At 39.8% G+C, this 18,667-nt stretch overlaps 2 protein-coding genes and 1 pseudogene across 2 annotated transcripts; all 3 read left to right on the forward strand.

Moving 5' to 3' along the window:
* The first annotated feature begins 316 nt into the window (after positions 1 to 316).
* On the forward strand, positions 317 to 1,241 carry LOC113282983 (ribosome biogenesis protein BMS1 homolog). Its single transcript, XM_026532088.1, has 3 exons — positions 317 to 338; positions 537 to 750; positions 1,138 to 1,241. Coding segments are annotated over exons 1-3 (228 nt in total). The 5' UTR covers positions 317 to 336; the 3' UTR covers positions 1,150 to 1,241.
* Positions 1,242 to 1,502: 261 nt separating this feature from the next.
* On the forward strand, positions 1,503 to 2,091 carry LOC113279744. The gene is made up of 3 exons (XM_026528415.1): positions 1,503 to 1,637; positions 1,821 to 1,979; positions 2,053 to 2,091. The coding sequence occupies exons 1-3, from the start codon at positions 1,503 to 1,505 to the stop codon at positions 2,089 to 2,091; spliced, it is 333 nt and encodes a 110-aa protein (XP_026384200.1).
* Positions 2,092 to 16,180: 14,089 nt separating this feature from the next.
* Positions 16,181 to 16,280, forward strand: LOC113284839 (annotated as a pseudogene).
* Positions 16,281 to 18,667: the final 2,387 nt, after the last annotated feature.

Below are 18,667 nucleotides of genomic sequence, written 5' to 3' on the forward strand. Positions count from 1 at the left end.
GAAAACAAAAGTTGAATGCTATGAGACTGCAATGCTTTCCTTTCATGCCTGACACTCTAAGCTTGTTTATGTCTTTTCATTTGCTCAACTACTAGCTTCTAAGGTTTTTTTTTCCTTTCCCCCTCCTGCAAAATGCATTTGTTGATTTCAGGAAACATTTGAGTTCGTTAACCTTACAAGTTCACGGCGTTCCTAAGGTTATGGGAGTTCTCACACATCTTGACGATTTTAAAGATATAATGAAAATGAGTGAAACCAAGCATGCCTCAGGCTTCAATTCTGGACTGAAATATGTGATGGAGCAGAACTATCTACTTATCTGGTCTCCATCGTGGGATGTAAGTTTCTTTTCACTCAGAACATAGCAAGTATCTAGAGCCATACAGTTCATGCACCTACCATATAACATTTTGTCATTTTGTTTGTCAGTTTTAAACTCAATAGACTCACTAAATGAAGAAAAAAAGAATTGTAAATGGTCAATATAGGAATGCTGCTTGTTCATTGTGGTTTCTTATCCAGTTTATGAATATCAGGTACCGGAAATCTCAAATTCACAAACTAGCAAGATTTATATCAGATATGAAATTACCTCCCTTGTCATGGCGAGCTACGCATCCTTATGTGCTGGTAGATCATTTTGAAGATTATTACTCTCCACCAGAAAGAGTGCACATGGACAAAAAATGCGTTAGAAATATAACTTTGGATGGCTATCTTCGAGGTTGTGATATTAAGAAAGGAACTAAGGTACATTGTCTAGCTAAGTTATTCCGACTCTCTCAAATGTTTCCATATTTTATTGGTGCACTGAACAGTAAACATGCCTTTTGCCTCATTACGTGCCAGAATTATAGAGTGACAGCCACCTAGTCAAATAGTGTTTGTTTTGTTTGGTTATCCATTTTGTTAATAAAAGCATATCTGATAGCATACTGCTAAATAGCATTCCGCATGGTAGTGTCTCATTGGAAACTTCTTTTTTATCTTGTCTGTAGATTTTTGTTATCATTTCGAAACTTGTGCAAATGTGTGGAAGAAAAGTCGAAAAATCGATGTGAGTGCATGTCTGTGGTGTGTGTGTCTAGGTTTAGGTACTATGAATTTTCTCTAATATGACGTAATATGTTTCACCAGTGCGAGGTTTGATTTTCTTGCAAGTGTTGGAACCTAGTGATTTTCAGTATTAATCACGTACGTCTGTGGAAAAATCAGGAGTTGCTTTAAGAGTCCTGGACAATCATTTACCAGATAATGAGGTTTTGCATTCATTGCAACCTTTTGCTTGTCACCCAGTATACAATGTTCTATTCTTGTTGGCCCACTTTTCTGCTGTCACCATACGTGTGACTTATAGTTTCACTTCTTTCTATCACAAGTGCTGCTTGCATATCATCACAGTATACAATGTTCTATTCCAGGTACATATAGCTGGTGTTGGCGATTTCCCTATAGCGGACATTACAGGTTACCAGACCCTTGCCTTACCATCTGCTGCCAAAATGAATGAATTGAAAGGCAATGAGATCTTCTTTATGCCCCAATGCCTGATCTTGGGAATCTTTTGGATGACCAGTGTCTGGCTCCTAATGAGTCTGTTCAGTTATCTGAAGAAAATGGGAAATGTGCTCGAGAAGGTGATATCTACTCAGTTTTCTCTCTAACTTTAGTTTGGAAGTTATCTTCTCAAAGACGCTAGTAGTACTACGATGGTTGAGAGTTGAAATAGCATCAAATCCTTGCCAAACATGGCTTTCTATAGTTCTTTGTAGTCAATTGTGTGCTTTCCTCACCAGATGCAATGAAAACTTTTGACGCAGCAACTGAAGAGCAGAAGCTTAGAAGGCTTGCACTTCAAGCAATATTTGTTGCTGTTTCCTTTTCTTAAAGGTTCCGGGTCACCAGACGAGGAGAGTGATTCCAGAAGGGGGTCCGAGTTCCACGAGCAACAAGCTAATTGTGGTGGATATTCTGACAAGGTAAGCTGGCTTCACAATGCAACGAATTTCAGTTTGAGGAAAGTAGAAGCTAAAACGTTTGTGGATATTGCAGGTGGAGGAGGTTGACATTCAGAAACAGATTAATTTGTAGACGTCAACAATCTTGATGGGTAACTGCTTGGAGTTCGAGGGTATGCGAAAAGGGACTTATTTACGGTTGGAAGTTTGTGACGTTCCTTCTGAGATGGTCGAAAATTTTGATCCCTATCACCCTATTCTGGTTGGAGGTATCAGTCTTGAAGAGGAAAATGTTGGATATATGCAGGTTGTTAAGCCTTTCCTTCCTTTAAATTACTATGTCAAAGTATGCTGTATTGCTTATTGTACTGTTCGAAAGAAATTTCATTCATTACTTATAGAGTGAGATATGTACGTCTACAAAACTTCCTAGTTATGTACTTTGTGTTGTTTTCCAGGCAAGGCTTAAGCAACATAGTTGGCACACAAAACTATTGAAGACAAGATCCGATCACTGTTTCAATTGGTTGGAGACGTTACCAGACGACACCGGTGTATGCCGTGGAAGAAACCAGACGAACTGGTTCTCATGAGATGCTCCACTACGCTCCTGAGCACAGGGACTGTCTTGCGATGTTTGGGGCCCTCTTGCATCCTCAAATACTGGACTTGTTGCTGTACAGAGTGTCCCAGGCGATAAGGTCTGATGTAGTATATTTGGTTAATGTTAAACTGTGTTGTTTATCTACTTCTTCTTCTGAAGATGATATCTTTTAATTGTTTGCTACCAACTATGTGACATGGAGATACTTTTTCTTAACTATGTGACCGGCAGATATGTTCACTATTGCTCATGTACTTATTTATTGAATCTTTATTAATAAACGACTTGCATTTGAACCCCAGGCAGCTTTCAGATCACAGCAACGGGTTTCCTGCTGGGTTTCAACCAAGCTGAAAAAATTGTGATGGAACATAAACAGAAGGGAACTCCTTACAAGATAATGGAAATACTGCTCTTATCCAGGACATGTTTACATCAGATCTTGACGTTTGCTAGGCATAAAGATGTAGTAATTTGGACTGCTAGTGGTATTCGTGGCAAGGTTATTGAGGTTCGTATGCCTTACATGAAAATGATTTCCTCTATTCTATATTTGTGCTCGCATGCTTATTCCCTATCAAGTATCTAAATTGTTTAATAAGTTGAGATCCGTTTACTTCTCTGATATTGTAGTTTTTAGTAAATAAAGTTAGTTAGTGTGGTCGTTCTTTCAAATCGTCAAACATCAGGTCATTTCTATGTGGTACATGGCTATCCAGTGCATTGACTAATGTGCTATAGAGTCGGCTAAACTGTTCTCCTAGTGAATACCCAGATTGTATACATGCTTGCGTTGAATTCTATTGTTGTATCAGGAGCTCCTACATTCCCGTGAAGCTTCTTTTTGTTGTTACTTACCGTTTTGTTTTGGGGCAGGCTGCAAGAAAAAAGCTTGTTTATAAACTAATGAGGAAGGGAGATAAACCTAGTGAAGGGATTGCTAGATGCGCTTTCATCGCGAAATTCGTATGAGTGATGAATTTTTCATGGTTGTATGGAAACCAGTTCAGGTTCCCGCTCTTTCAACCCATACACGGCATCCCAGTTCAGGGATTCACTGGACAAGGTTATCTTCTAATCTGCACTTAGGGATGACTTACTATTTCATTCTGCTATCTGACTTATTTGTCCCGAAACCAAGGATGATCCTACTCGAAGGCAGACCCTTGGACAACGACGTGTTGTGGTCTTTCCTGAAGGGGAACCTAGATCTAGTAGGCAGTGCTTAAAGAGTATAAGGTAAGAAATTGTGTTTGCCCTGTTCGGTTTAGCTTTCAGGATTATGAAGTTGTCAACTCTTGGTCTGATTTGATGGATATTATGTATTTTGACAGAGTTAAAAAGAAGCAGAAGGCAGTGGAGAAGAAGAAGAAATCAGAAATGTTGGTGTTCCCCGAGGAAAAAATGCGCTTTAGAAAAAAGTTGAAGTGGTTATAAGAAGAGAAACAGATAAACGTAATGGAAATTGTAAGCAAGGCTAGAGAAAATCACAAATGTAAATTTTAATGCTTATTATGTTAGCTTGAAGTTTGTATTCAAAAGATAGTCCCTTGAGTTATGGGGGGGATTGACAAATTTGTCTCTAGTCTTTTATACTGTCTGTCCCGTCTTAAAAAATTTCAGATCACAAATCTGACCCTATTAAGAGCATCCACAGCCACGACCAAATTTGTGGACTATAATCAAATTTGGTCGTGAATTGAAACACAGTGGGTGAGACTAAACCCAAATATAGTCCATTTTTGTAGGGTTTGGGACTAAATTTGATCACCCACACGGACTATAATCAAAATTGGTGGGGCGTGAGTATAGCTAGCGCTTGAGAGTAGACGTGGGTTTAGCATGCGCTTGGAATCAGGCGTGAGTTTAATCAACGCCCATCATTGTATGCGCTAGTATAATGTCCGTCTGAATGTAGGCGCTAGTATAATGCCCGTCCAAAGAAAATGAGACGGATCTTAAATATTCTACGCCTGATCTCCAGACGTTGATATAGAGCGACTCCGCTCATTATCAGACGCAGACTATATGTCCGCCAGATTAAAATTTAGTCTTCACCTACGGCACTTCAGCTCCAAAAATGCCAAAAAAAATTTTAGCATTTGGTATGATTTTTAATATTTAGTCCTGTCTATGACCGTGGTTGCTCTAAGACCTAATGTTTAAACCACCTTCAAAAACCTCTTGGTTGTGTATATGGTCCTTGAGCTTTACTAATTTGGTCGGCAAGAACCTTGCTTTGTCATTCTTCATTTTATAGCTTCCCAGATGAATTGTGAATGTTTTAGGGCGTACAAGAAAATTCTACGGATATAAAAAGACTAAACTAATGTGGGGTTAAGAGCGAATCCTACGGGTAGTCCCCAAATGAAGACGATCTTTTTCATACGAAAGAGTACTCGTTCAATAGAAAGGGTGAAGCTTTTATGGCCAAAATTGAAAGAGGACACTACACGGGTAAGCATCTCCCGTTTAAGATTTTTTTCCAAAATTTACTAATAAAATAATGGTTGGAGGGAAAAATATATTTTAAAGAACTGATTTTCAAGCATTCACGGGGGACAGTCCCCGGTGAGATAGTGAAAAGCAATGTAAACGAGGGACTATCCCCCGTCCAACCCTCTCTTTTTTAACTATACGGGGGACTGTCCCCCGTATAACTTTTTTTTTTCAAACGGGGACAGTCTCCCGTCTAGTGTAGACTACCGACCACTCGTTCGCATGAACGTGTTGGGGGTGGAAGTGGGGTAAAAGCTACCCATGGCAGCTTCTAATTAGAGCAAATTGGTAGTTTACTCCTTCAAATGAAAGAGTCACACTACCATAGCATTTGCTCTAAGGGGTATTCTAGGGTACCTAATTACTTAGTTACCCTCGACTAATTTATCAATTTATTTAATATTATATTTACTTTACTTTAAAAAAACTTATTTTATTAGTTTTTTCATTTTTTTAATCTTTCATTTTATTTTCTTTCCTTCTCTTCTCTATACCCACCCAAATGCATAATACAAAGTATTTCTCACAAACCCCTGACTTATCTTTTTGTTTTTGATCGTAGTTACAGAATTAAGTTCGATTGATAATTGAAACGAATTATCAGTCGAACTGCTCTCTTTTTTTATTCCATTCTGAAGGTGTCGATGAACAGTTCGGCTGATAATTAAACACGAAAATGATAGCCGAACTTTGTTTTATAAAGAACAACACTAAGTTCGACTGTCCTATTTTTTGCTCGCATCAGCGGAACCTAAGTTCGAAAGTTACAGAGTGACGTTCCGCTGATAACTTGTTAGCCGAACCTATATACTTTTTCAGAACACTTAGGTTTGGCTGATAACTTGTTAGCCGAACCTAGTGTGTTGTAAATAAAAAAAAATTATAAAAAATAACGGGTAGCTAGCTCAGCTGGTCATCCCCGTTCCTCAAAGGTTTGATGCGCTTCAGGATGTCCCCGGTTCAAGTCCCTGATGACGCAATATTGCATAATTTGACATGGAAGGTAGAGTTAGCTTTCCCCCCTTGCGACATAATCAGCTCCCCTATCCACTTCGGCTCCCTTGGATGGTTTCTCATGAGGCTCGATGGTAGGCTAGCACGAATACTTTTTCAACTAATTTAGTAGTACGTTGTTGGAGCTTAGATTGTTAGGATTCCAACTAGATTCTTGTAATAATACTCTTTGCCCTCAACGGCATCATTTTAAAAATAAAATAAAATAATAATAAGAAATAAAAACGGGCCCCTAGCTCAGCTGGTCATCCCCGTTTCCCAAAGTTTGATGCGCTCCAGGAGGTCCCAGGTTCGAGCCGCCAATGACGTAATATTGCAGAAATTAACATGGAAGGTAGAGTTAGCTTGCTCCCCTTGTGACACAATCTCAGCCCCCGCATCCGCTTCGGCTCCCTTGGCTAGGTTACCCATGAGGCTCGCTGGTAGGCTAGCACAACAACCTGTTCAATTAATGTAGTAGTATGTTGTTGGATGATACATGTGTATCTTCCTCTCCCAGGGAACTAGTGATCCTCAAGATGGATTGAGGATAGAATTGTAATTTAGGAGTGATAGTATTCCTATAGAAGGAAATTAAATTCGTAAGAGGTTTGGGAAACCAAACAAAAGTAAGGAAGTATACCTAGATAAGAAAATACTTCCTACACAAGGTAATATTCCTAAAAAGGGAAATATACCTAGAAAAGAAATTATTCCTAGATAAGGAATTATTCTTAGAAAAGGAAATAAATTCCTAGATAAGGAATTATTCCTAGAAGGTTTGAGAAACCAAAACCAAAAGCTATAAATAGAGATGTTTAGCTCATTGCTAAGACATATCTAGAGAGTGTGGTTTGACACCTAGAAAATGAGGTTTAACACACATACCTAGAGGGAAGTTTGTGAGGCAATTAATTATTGTAAAAGTAAGCTTAGAAAATAATTTAAGGTTATTTACCTAGAGAGACTGTGCGCGTAACAAAGAGAGAATTGTAATAGTTTTCTTGTTCATAATTTAGAGAAGATATATTTCTTCGGAACTGGTTTTTAGTGTGTTCTGTTTTCTAGTTTTAGTCTATTATTATTCTGAATTCTGCCTCTATAGTAATAGTCGCCAAGTGTTGATGAGGGTTTTTAGCTTAGTGTTGAAATCGTAAAACTTAGTCAAACGGTGACGTCACATGTGAGTAATAATGTCGCCACTATCACATTCATTGAACTATTCAACATGTCTGCGTAAAATTACCGGGGTACCTTTTTTATGTATATGCCATGCTCCACGGCAGAGCCCTCGGTACTGACTGGCATAATCTCTGCACATGTCAGCCGCGCATGCTAGCCAAACGTGCCAGTGGCATGCCATGCCAGCCACATATCCGCGCCAAAGGCATGCCAACCATGCCAGCCGCACCACCGTGCCAATGGCATGCCATGCCAGCACATCTCCGCGCCAAAGGCATGCCAACCATCCCAGCCGCACCACCATGCCGGCCACATCTCCGCGCCAAAGGCATGCCAACCATGCCAGCCGCACCATCGTTCCAATGGCATGCCATGCCATCCACATCTCTGAGCCAAAGGCATGCCAACCATGCCAGTTGCACCATCGTTCCAATGGCATGCCATGCCAGCCACATCTCCGCGCCAAAGGCATGCCAACCATGCCAGTCACACCACCGTGACAATGGCATGCCATGCCAGCCACATCTCCGCGCTAAAGGCATGTCAATCATGCCATCCGCGCCATCGTGCCAATGTCATGCCATGCCAGCCACATCTCCGCGCCAAAGGCATGCCAACCATGCCAGCCGCACCATCGTGCCAATGGCATGCCATGCCAGCCACATCTCCGCGCCAAAGGCATGCCAACCATGCCAGCCGCACCATCGTGCCAATGGCATGCCATGCCAGCCACATCTCCGCGCCAAGGCATGCCAACCATGCCAGCCGCACCACTGTGCCAAAGGCATGCCATGTCAGCCACATCTCCGCGCTAAGGCATGCCAACCATACCAGCCGCACCCCTGTGCCAAAGGCATACAATGACAGCCACATCTCCGCGCCAAGCCATGCCAACCATGCCAGTCGCACCACTGTGCCAAAGCCATGCGGGCCTACCACCATGACGTTGGATGCCAAACGGAGGGTTGCAATAATCAACGACTACCCTTCCATCTGAGATACAGATCTTAGCCGTACAAGTTCTCCACCTAATGCATGAAAACTTCCGGCCCAAAGCCAAGCATCACGTTTTATGCCAGAACCCTAATTTTGGTCGCGCCTAAAACATGCCAAAGCCATGCGGCCCTACCACCATGCCGCTGGCTGCCAAACGAAGGGTTGCAACAATCAACGACTACCCTTCCATCTGAGATACAGATCTCAGCCATACAAGTTCGCCACCTAACGCATGGAAACTTCCGGCCCAGGGCCAAACATCACGGTTTATGCCAAAACCCTAATTTTGGCCGCGCCTAAAACATGCCAAAGCCATGTGGCCCTATCACCATGCCGCTGGCTTCCAAACGAAGGGTTGCAACAATCAACGGCTACCCTGATGTGATTTGTAGATAGTGGTAAAAGTGGTTCGATTCTCAGACTTGTGAAGTATATTAATTAGACTTAAATTCTAATATTAAAATAAAAAAATCACTAAAAAATTTAGCAAACTCAATCAAAGATGATATCAATATTAAAAGAAACACTGGCGCTAAGATTCCACTATTTTCCAAGTTCAAAGTGATTAAACCAATACTTATATTTATGCAATCTTCTCGTTTAATTTGATTCTAAAATATTACAACAAGTAGATTTTCAAAAGTAGTAATTGTAAATACCAAGTATGAAGCATCAAAAGTCTTAAAACTAAGCATACTTCATCAAAATAGATCACAATCACTCAAATAAAAATCATATTCAATAATAGTTCAAGGCAAATAATCATATAATTATTGCAAATAAAAAGATAAAATAGAATATACCACTTTTTATTGGAAAAATAGCTTCCTCTATCGCCTCAGCAATGGGGTTTAACTCCTCATATTAATCATGATCTCAAAATATGTGTTTGTTGCTCAAAAGATGATTAATAGAGTGAAAAGTAATAACACAGACTGTTTGCAACAGTGTATTGGTGTTGCAAAACAGCTGTTACAATGGAACTGTTACAGAAAAACTGTTGCTTTGTCGCTGATTTTAAGACCCTAGAATAGACTGCCCTGCACAGCTTAATGTTCTTCAGCTGTTAAACAACGACACTGTTCTGCGATTTCGTGCGTCAATGTTCTTCGCGTTCTTCTCTTCAGCAGCAGCAAGCAGCAGAAACAGAGTTTGGTAAAGCTCTGATTTCTTCTTCTCTGGCTCTCCTTAGGTTCCCAAACTCTCGACACCTCTTCTATATGACCCAAGACATCTATTTATATCAAAAATACCGATTAAATCTCTCCCAAATCTTCCAAAATCTTTCCTTCTCTTCACGGCCAAGTTGCGGCAATTTCTTGTTTTAGATTTCTACGCGTTTCTGAGCTTTCCTTTTTATTCTAAACTCTTCCTTAGATAGATACAAATCTTTGGGAAAGTTTACAAGCTTTAATCTCTCTAAAATTCCCTAAAACAGGTCACACACGTGACTTTCCATATTTTCTGTTGTGAGAAAAATCCGTCGATTGAGCCCAGTCTAATCGATTTAAACACCCATATCAGATTCCTAGACCCATAAGGAGTCTATCCTATGAAAATCAGAGGTTTAATCGACCTCAAACTCCTCCAAATCACGATTGCCAAAACTGTTCTTTAACTGCACTATTTTCCCCCAAAACCTGGTTTTTGAATGTTGAAGATGGTTGCCCCTTATCCAGAGTAGGGGTGCGATTAGCAACTGCCTGGAAATGGGATGCCCCTTAGTAATTAGGTTACCCCTTATCCAAAGTGAGAGTCCGAATAGCAAATGTCCTCCGGGTGCTTTCCGACAACTTTTCGAGCCAATTTTTTCCAAAAATGTTTATTGCCAAAAATACCTACAAATAAATAAAACACCATAATAAGTACAAAAATGAGCCCTAACAATATATAAATCGAGACAAATCGGACACAAAAATGTGTCTATCAAATACCCCCAAACCTATTATTTGCTAGTCCTCGAGCAAAAATAAAATAGAAATAAAATCCTAACTCACTGTCGCAGGCATCGTCGATTGCATTTAGCGTATGCAATAAGCCTTTAAACCCCTAGGTGTCCCTAGTGGCGGAGTGTTGTCTCCGGAGGGCTTACCAGAGGTATACCCACAAAACCTTTATACTCCAGACCCTAGCTATCTACACAGAACCTTGGAAGGCACTAAAGAATCTCCTTGGTTGGCATACTTATTGACTACAGGAGGAAGTACCCTGATGCGAAATTCCAATTGTTGTACACGAGTTTGCACTCAAGCATACTAAAATTCATATGAAGTGACAGAGCTCTACTCAGATAGTCGCACTATGGACATCAATATCCGGAGTCAAAACTAATCACATGGATAGATCAAGAAGATGGATATAGAAAAACATAGATGGTTTTGATGTTTACTAGGTGAACGGTGTTTCTCATATCTGTCTGAAGGCCTCCGCCAAAATGAACCTATCCTAATGGACTGAGATACTAGTCTGACTAATATCAACACACTGGCATATACAAGGGACCAGTGATTGATAATCCTAACTCTAGGTCAACACAACTGGCATATACAAGGGTTCCAGTGGTCGACTTTATTGAATTTATTCCAGTTGGTCTGATGGTCTGGTCTTTTTTTTTTTTTTTTTTTTTTTTTTTTTTTTCATCTCAATCACTCTAATTCACCCTAGCATTGGTAACAACTTGAATCGTGAGCCCCACCTAATCACTTAGAGAAACATAGTTTAAAAACAAAACAAAAAAAACAGAAGTGAAAAGGACTCAACGAGATATGGTGAAACTATCATGTTATTTCTAACACCTGAGCTCTGTGCTTTTATGAATAGACTCTTTAGATGTTGCCATCTAGTCAGATTGGTTCCTCAACTCCTACAACCAAAATGCTTCCATCCACTTAGATTGGTTAGTGCCATCCTTAATAGGGATAAATTTCTAGGCTCTGGAGTTTATTTATTGCAACGAAAAGGTAACAAAAAGTTCTACCCCACCCCCAAACTTAAATCTAACATTGTCCTCAATGTTTCTAATCAAAGAACAGTACCAAAAATATAAGTAACATGAGGAAATAGTAAAGAGAGAAGTCGGAAAGATAGTACCTGGGTGAAGTGTAACCAAAAACCTACAAAAATATTATACAACATACAAAATCGCCTCGATGGTCAATCAAGGTAAACAGGGTCCTCCAGAGGGACCTCCTCAACATCACCTGTAGGAAAAGGCTCTAAAAAGGGCTTCAATCGCTGACCGTTAACCTTCGAAGAACTACTACCATCTGGTGTCTCAATCTCAACAGCGCCATGAGGAAAAACAGTACGGACCACAAAAGGACCGGTCCACCGAGAGCGCAACTTCCCGGGGAATAGATGCAAACGAGTGTCATACAGAAGAACTTTTTGACCTGGAGAAAATGACTTTCGTAAAATATTCCTATCATGCACAAGTTTCATTTTGTTCTTATACTCCTTAGCACTATCGTATGCATCTCTACGAATCTCGTCCAACTCATTGAGCTGGAGCTTTCTTTGAGCTCCTGCCTTGTCAAGTGAAAAGTTTAAGTTCTTAATAGCCCAATAGGCTCGATGCTCTAACTCAACAGGCAGGTGACATGCCTTGCCAAACACTAAACGATAAGGTGACATTCCAATGGGTGTCTTAAACGCAGTACGGTAAGCCCATAAGGCATCAGTAAGCCTCGACGACCAGTCTTTCCTATTTGGATTAACTGTTTTCTCTAGAATACGTTTAATTTCCCTATTGGAAACCTCTACCTGACCACTAGTCTGAGGGTGATATGGGGTTGCTACTTTATGGGTAATACCGTATTGTTTCATTAAAAGAGAAAAGGTCTATTACAAAAGTGTGAACCTCCATCACTAATTATAGCTCGCGGCGTACCAAAACGTGTAAGTATATTCTCTTTCAAAAACTGGACTACGACCCTGTGGTCATTCGTTTACACGGAACCGCCTCAACCCACTTAGACACATAGTCTACAGCGACAAGTATGTAAAGATAACCAAACGAAATAGGAAATGGACCCATAAAATCAATGCCCCACACATCAAAGACCTCAATCACTAAAATAGGGTTCAAAGGCATCATATTTCTACGGGAAATGGTTCCTAACTTCTGGCAACGCTCACAAGAAACACAATGACTATGGGAATCTTTAAACAACGAAGGCCAGTAAAATCCACACTGCAAAATCTTAGCAGCAGTCTTCTTAGCACTAAAATGACCCCCACATGCATGTTCATGACAAAAGGAGATAATACTAGACTGGTCACTCTCAGATACACATCTCCTAATAATCTGGTCCGGACAATACTTAAACAGATAAGGATCGTCCCAAAAGAAATGCTTAACCTCGGCTAAAAACCTAGAACGATCTTGCTTACCCCAATGTTGAGGGGTTCGACCAGTAACAAGATAATTCACTATATTTGCATACCAAGGTGATTGGGAAACAGAGAACAATTGTTCATCAGGAAAGCTATCCCTTATAGGAAGGGAATCACTAGGGGAACTAACAACTAGCCTAGACAAGTGATCTGCTACTACATTTTCTGCACCCTTTTTGTCTCTAATGTCTGGGGAAAATTCCTGTAACAATAGGATCCATCTAATCAATCTAGGTTTGGTATCCTTCTTAGATAAAAGGTATTTCAAAGCAGCATGATCTGTATAGATTATGATCTTAGAACCTAATAGGTAGGACCTAAACTTATCCAAGGCAAACACGATGGCTAAAAGTTCCTTCTCGGTAGTTGTAGTTCATTTGGGCATCATTCAGAGTTTTGCTAGCATAATAAATCACATGAAGTAATTTGTTTTCTCGTTGTCCTAAAACGACGCCTATAGCATAATCTGAAGAATCACACATAATCTCAAAGGGTAGGTTCCAGTTAGGTGCCTGGACTATCGGGCAGTAGTGAGTAAAGTTTTAAGCTTCTCAAAAGCCTCTAAACAAGCATCATCAAAGACAAACTTAACATCTTTTGCAAGCAAATTGCAAAGAGGTCTAGAAATCAAGCTAAAATCCTTAATGAATCGACGGTAAAAACCTGCATGCCCTAGGAATGACCTAATATCTTTTACGGTTTTTGGGACCTGTAAAGTCTTAATAAGGTCAACTTTGGCTTTGTCTACCTCTATACCCTTTGAAGAGACGATGTGCCCTAATACAATTCCTGATTTAACCATGAAATGGCATTTTTCCCAATTAAGCACTAAATTTTTTTCCTTACACCTAGTCAACACTAATGTCAAATGATGCAAGCACTCATCGAAAGATGAACCAAACACTGAAAAATCATCCATAAAGACCTCTAAGAACCGTTCTACCATATCAGAAAATATGCTCATCATACAACGCTGAAAAGTTGCAGGGGCATTACATAGCCCGAAAGGCATGCGTCTATACGCAAAGGTACCAAAGGGACAGGTAAAAGTGGTTTTCTCTTGGTCTTCTGGGGAATAACGATCTGATTATAACCGGAGTAGCCATCTAAGAAGCAATAGTGACTATGTCCAGCTAATCGCTCTAGCATTTGGTCGATAAAAGGAAGGGGAAAGTGATCCTTCCTTGTGACCTTGTTCAATTTCCTATAGTCAATACACACACGCCATCCCGTGGTCACTCGGGTTGGGATTAATTCATTATTATCATTCTGGACTACAGTGATACCTGATTTCTTGGGGACAACCTGAACAGGGCTGACCCACTTACTGTCTGAAATTGGGTAAATAATACCCGCATCTAACAACTTAAGCACCTCTTTTCGAACTACCTCTTTCATGTTAGGGTTCAGTCGACGTTGCATCTCCCTAGAAGGTTTGGAGTCTTCCTCTAAATGAATCTGATGCATACACACAGTAGGACTTATACCCTTAATGTCTGCTATAGTCCACCCTAAAGCTTCCTTATTGTCTTGAAGTACATTTACTAGCCTACTTTCCTGATCACTATCCAAATTGGAAGCTACAATCACAGGTAAAGTCTCAGATGGGCCTAAAAACACATACTTTAGAGTATCGGGTAGTGGTTTAAGGTCCAACTTTGGGGGCTCTTCTAAAGAAGGAATTAGGGTAGTCTCAGAAACTGGTAACGGTTCGAACCTAGCTTTCCATCTATCAGTGTCTAACACAGGGGTAGAATCTAATAGAGCATTCACCTGTTCAATAGTGCTATCGTCGTCAAAATCTAAACCAAAATGGGATAGACAACTTTCTAATGGGTCTTCAGACAAGATGTTTGGTAATGACTCCTGAACTAAGGCTTCTATCATGTTCACCTCCTCAACACATGTGTCATCTAGCTCATGAGGTTGCTTACTGACATTAAAAATGTTCATCTCCATAGTCATATTACCAAAAGATAAACTCATCACACCATTTCGACAGTTAATGATCGCATTAGACGTAGCTAAAAATGGGCGACCTAAAATCACAGGTATCTGGTTCTCTGGGTCAGGGACAGGTTGGGTATCTAGGACCACGAAATCCACTGGATAAATAAACTTGTCGACCTCAATAAGAACATCCTCGATAACACCTCGAGGGATTTTAACAGACCTATCAGCTAACTGCAGTGTCATCTGAGTAGGTTTCATTTCACCAAGTCCTAGCTGTAAGTATACATGGAATGGCAGTAAGTTCACACTGGCTCCTAAGTCAAGTAAAGCTTTTTCTACCCGGAAGTTACCTATTGTGCAAGCAATGGTAGGAGAACCTGGGTCTTTGTACTTTGGAGTTGTGGTGTTCTGAATGATTGAACTTACGTGACTAGCTAAAAAGGCTTTCTTATGGACGCTAAGTTTTCGCTTTCGCGTACACATATCCTTAAGGAACTTGGCATAAGCAGGAATTTGCCTAATTGCATCTAATAAGGGAAGGTTTATGGTAACTTGCTTAAAAACCTCCACTATGTCATTAAAGTTCGATTCCTTCTTTGTTGGTACTAATAGCTGAGGAAATGGGGCTCTAGGCCTAAAATCAGACCTTTCAGGAACCGAATTCACATCATCAGAAACTTTATCAGTCTCTTCAGCTACTGGTCCTGAGAGGTGAGATCCTGAGGGGTGAACTACAGTATGTTCACTATCGGGCATGGTTACCTTATTGTCTACAACTCTACCACTTCTAAGGGTTCTAACAATTTCAATTGATTCGATGGTTTTGCACCTAATTCATGAACTCCTCTAGGGTTGGGTTGTGTTTGACTAGGAAACTTACCTTTTTCTCTCAAAGAATCACTTATCAGACCAACCTGGGTTTTTAACTCGGAAATAGCCTGACTATTTTCTTGTCCTATCCTGTTACTAGCTTGTAGACTTTTCTACGGATAACTGGAATTTTGCAGTTTGCTGAGTTAACAAGGCGAGAGATTCCTCTAAACTTAGGATTTTCTTATCTGACTGATTCTGAAACTGAGCTAGTCCTGAAGGATTCTTAGTATAGCCAAAACCTGGGGGATTAGAATTACTAAACTGACCTTGACTTTGGCCCTTAGACCACGAAAGGTTCGGATGGTTTCTCCAACCAGGATTATAGGTTTCTGAATATGGGTCAATCTTTTGACGGTTATCAAATCTAGTGTTATTATAAAGAGCATTGGCCTGCTCTTCAATATTCTGGCCTTCCCAAAAAGGCTCCACTCTACCACTAGTCTGGCCCACTTCTAAGGCTTCTAACCTTTTTGCTATAGCAGCAATTTTGGCATCTGATTCATAGCCTCCTTCTACCCTATTAACGTTTCCTCTACTTAAAAGAATTGTTTTCTGGGGTGCCCTACTATTTTCCCATTGCTGGGTTTTTTCGGCGATTTCATTAAAAAATTCCATCGCCGCATCAACAGTTTGGTTTTCAAATCCACCAGTGCATAGAGACTCAACCATGGTCGTTGTGGAATAATCTAAACCCTCATAAAGGATCTGAACTAGCCTAACCTTTTCTAAACCATGATGAGGACACTGGGATAATAAATCATTGAACCTTTCCAAATACCTATATAAAGATTCTCCCTCTTGTTGTGAAAATGTGCATATTTGCGTCCTAATAGACGATGTTTTGTGCCTAGGGAAAAACTTATTGAAAAAGGCAGATGTAAGTTGTTCATATGTCTCAATTGACTCGGAGTCCAAACTATACAGCCACGACTTGGCCTTATCTTTCAGGGAAAATGGGAATAACCTAAGTTTCAAAGCATCATCATCTAAGCCTCTAATTCTTAGAGTACTACAAATTTCCTCAAAATCCCTAACATGGTAATAAGGGTTTTCATTTTCTTTCCCTAAAAAGATTGGGAGCATCTGTAAGGTCCCAGGTTTCAGTTCATAGGGTGCCTCCGTTTCAGCTAACTTAATACACGAAGGACGGGTAGTCCTAGTTGGATTCAACAAAGCTTTCAAAGTTGCCATTTCTGGCGCTATCGGAGCAACAGGATTCTCTCCTCAGTCAAAGGTTCAAAAAAGACTCTTCAAAAGACTTTCTAGATTAAGGTAATCGAGACGCTTCGAACTACTAGGTTTCTCTTTAACAAATCTACCTAGTGCGTCTCTTTTACGTTCAGGCATACAATAGAATTTTCTAAATTGGAAGGGTAAGCAAACACAGATCAAGGCCGACTCAACCAAATCAAACCTATTGATTTCTAGCAAACAAAAAGCATGATGGCTCCACTTAGATTGTTTCTAGACCAGCTTCTAATCCTTCGAACGGGAATTCGTTACAATTTAAGCAAACCCCTCTGGAATCAATCCGAGTTAACGTAAGTTGAATAGAGGCGAGGGAAGCTCGGTGGAGCTTTGATACCCAAGGCCTCACCGGTATTACAAGGCGGCGCAGTCACGCATTCAACTTACAGAAACCGTCAAGAACTTCGAAGTATGCTTAAAAGAGTAACCAATATTTTTCGAATGACTTTCCTGTTAAGCTCGTTACCCTATCGGTCTCGTTCTAGTCAAAATTTTAGGCTTAGGTTCGCGTAGGTTACGTGTTCCTAAAGCGGGCAAGAAGAGAACGGTGATGAAATCCGAACCCTTATCTTGTATGGCCAGGCCTTGCCCTTTACTAGAAAAATAAATGTCCGTATTCAGTCCTCAACATATATGCATACGAAGGAGTCCAGTAACTCGCTGACAGGGGATTCGCGAGTGTTTAGAATCTTACCTCCCGTTCCAGACGGGGGATGAATCGGTTGTAGTCGACTCGGGCCACTGACTCCGATGTCTAGTGTACGAACCCAAGGTGCAGAGACAATATCGTAATTGTCCTCCTTCTCTGCAAACAGTTTATATTTAAAGTACCCTTCCGTAGGGTAATAAAAAATAATGTCCCAAAGTCCAAAAGTCCAAAAAAATAAAGAAAAATTACAAAAATAATAAACCCTAATACAGTTTTTTTTTTATAAATAAAACAAACAAACCCTAAAATAAAATTGTCTTCTTTTCTGTTCTTTTTGCTTTAATCTTTAGCTCCAAGTCTTTATGAAATTACCAAACTCCTTGACTCAATTTTCTTTATGATCCAGAACCTGTACACACAAGATAAATACCCAAAAACATAAAAAGGGACAAAAATAATAAAAAATAAATAAAATAAATCTAAAACCCTAAAAACAAGTCCTCGTCGGCGGCGCCAAAAATTGATGTGATTTGTAGATAGTGGTAAAAGTGGTTCGATTCTCAGACTTGTGGAGGATATTAATTAGACTTAAATTCTAATATTAAAATATAAAAAAAAACTCACTAAAATTTTTAGCAAACTCAATCAAAGATGATATCAATATTAAAAGAAACACTGGCGCTAAGATTCCACTATTTTCCAAGTTCAAAGTGATTAAACCAATACTTATATTTATGCAATCTTCTCGTTTAATTTGATTCTAAAATATTGCAACAAGTAGATTTTCAAAAGTAGTAATTGTAAATACCAAGTATGAAGCATCAAAAGTCTTAAAACTAAGCATACTCCATCAAAATAGATCACAATCACTCAAATAAAAATCATATTCAATAATAGTTCAAGGCAAATAATCATATAATTATTGCAAATAAAAAGATAAAATAGAATATACCACTTTTTGTTGGAAAAATAGCTTCCTCTATCGCCTCAGCAATGGGGTTTAGCTCCTCATATTAATCATGATCTCAAAATATGTGTTTGTTGCTCAAAAGATGATTAATAGAGTGAAAAGTAATAACACAGACTGTTTGCAACAGTGTATTGGTGTTGAAAAACAACTGTTACAATGGAACTGTTACAGAAAGCTGTTGTAAATACTGTTGCTTTGTCGCTGATTTTAAGACCCTAGAATACGACTGTCCTGCACAGCTTAATGTTCTCCAGCTGTTAAACAACGACACTATTCTGCGACTGTTTCCCGTGCGTCAATGTTCTTCGCGTTCTTCCTCTTCAGCAGCAGCAGCAGCAGAAACAAAG

The sequence above is a fragment of the Papaver somniferum genome, chromosome 5 (genome assembly GCF_003573695.1).
Source record: "Papaver somniferum cultivar HN1 chromosome 5, ASM357369v1, whole genome shotgun sequence".
Lineage (NCBI taxonomy): Eukaryota > Viridiplantae > Streptophyta > Magnoliopsida > Ranunculales > Papaveraceae > Papaver > Papaver somniferum.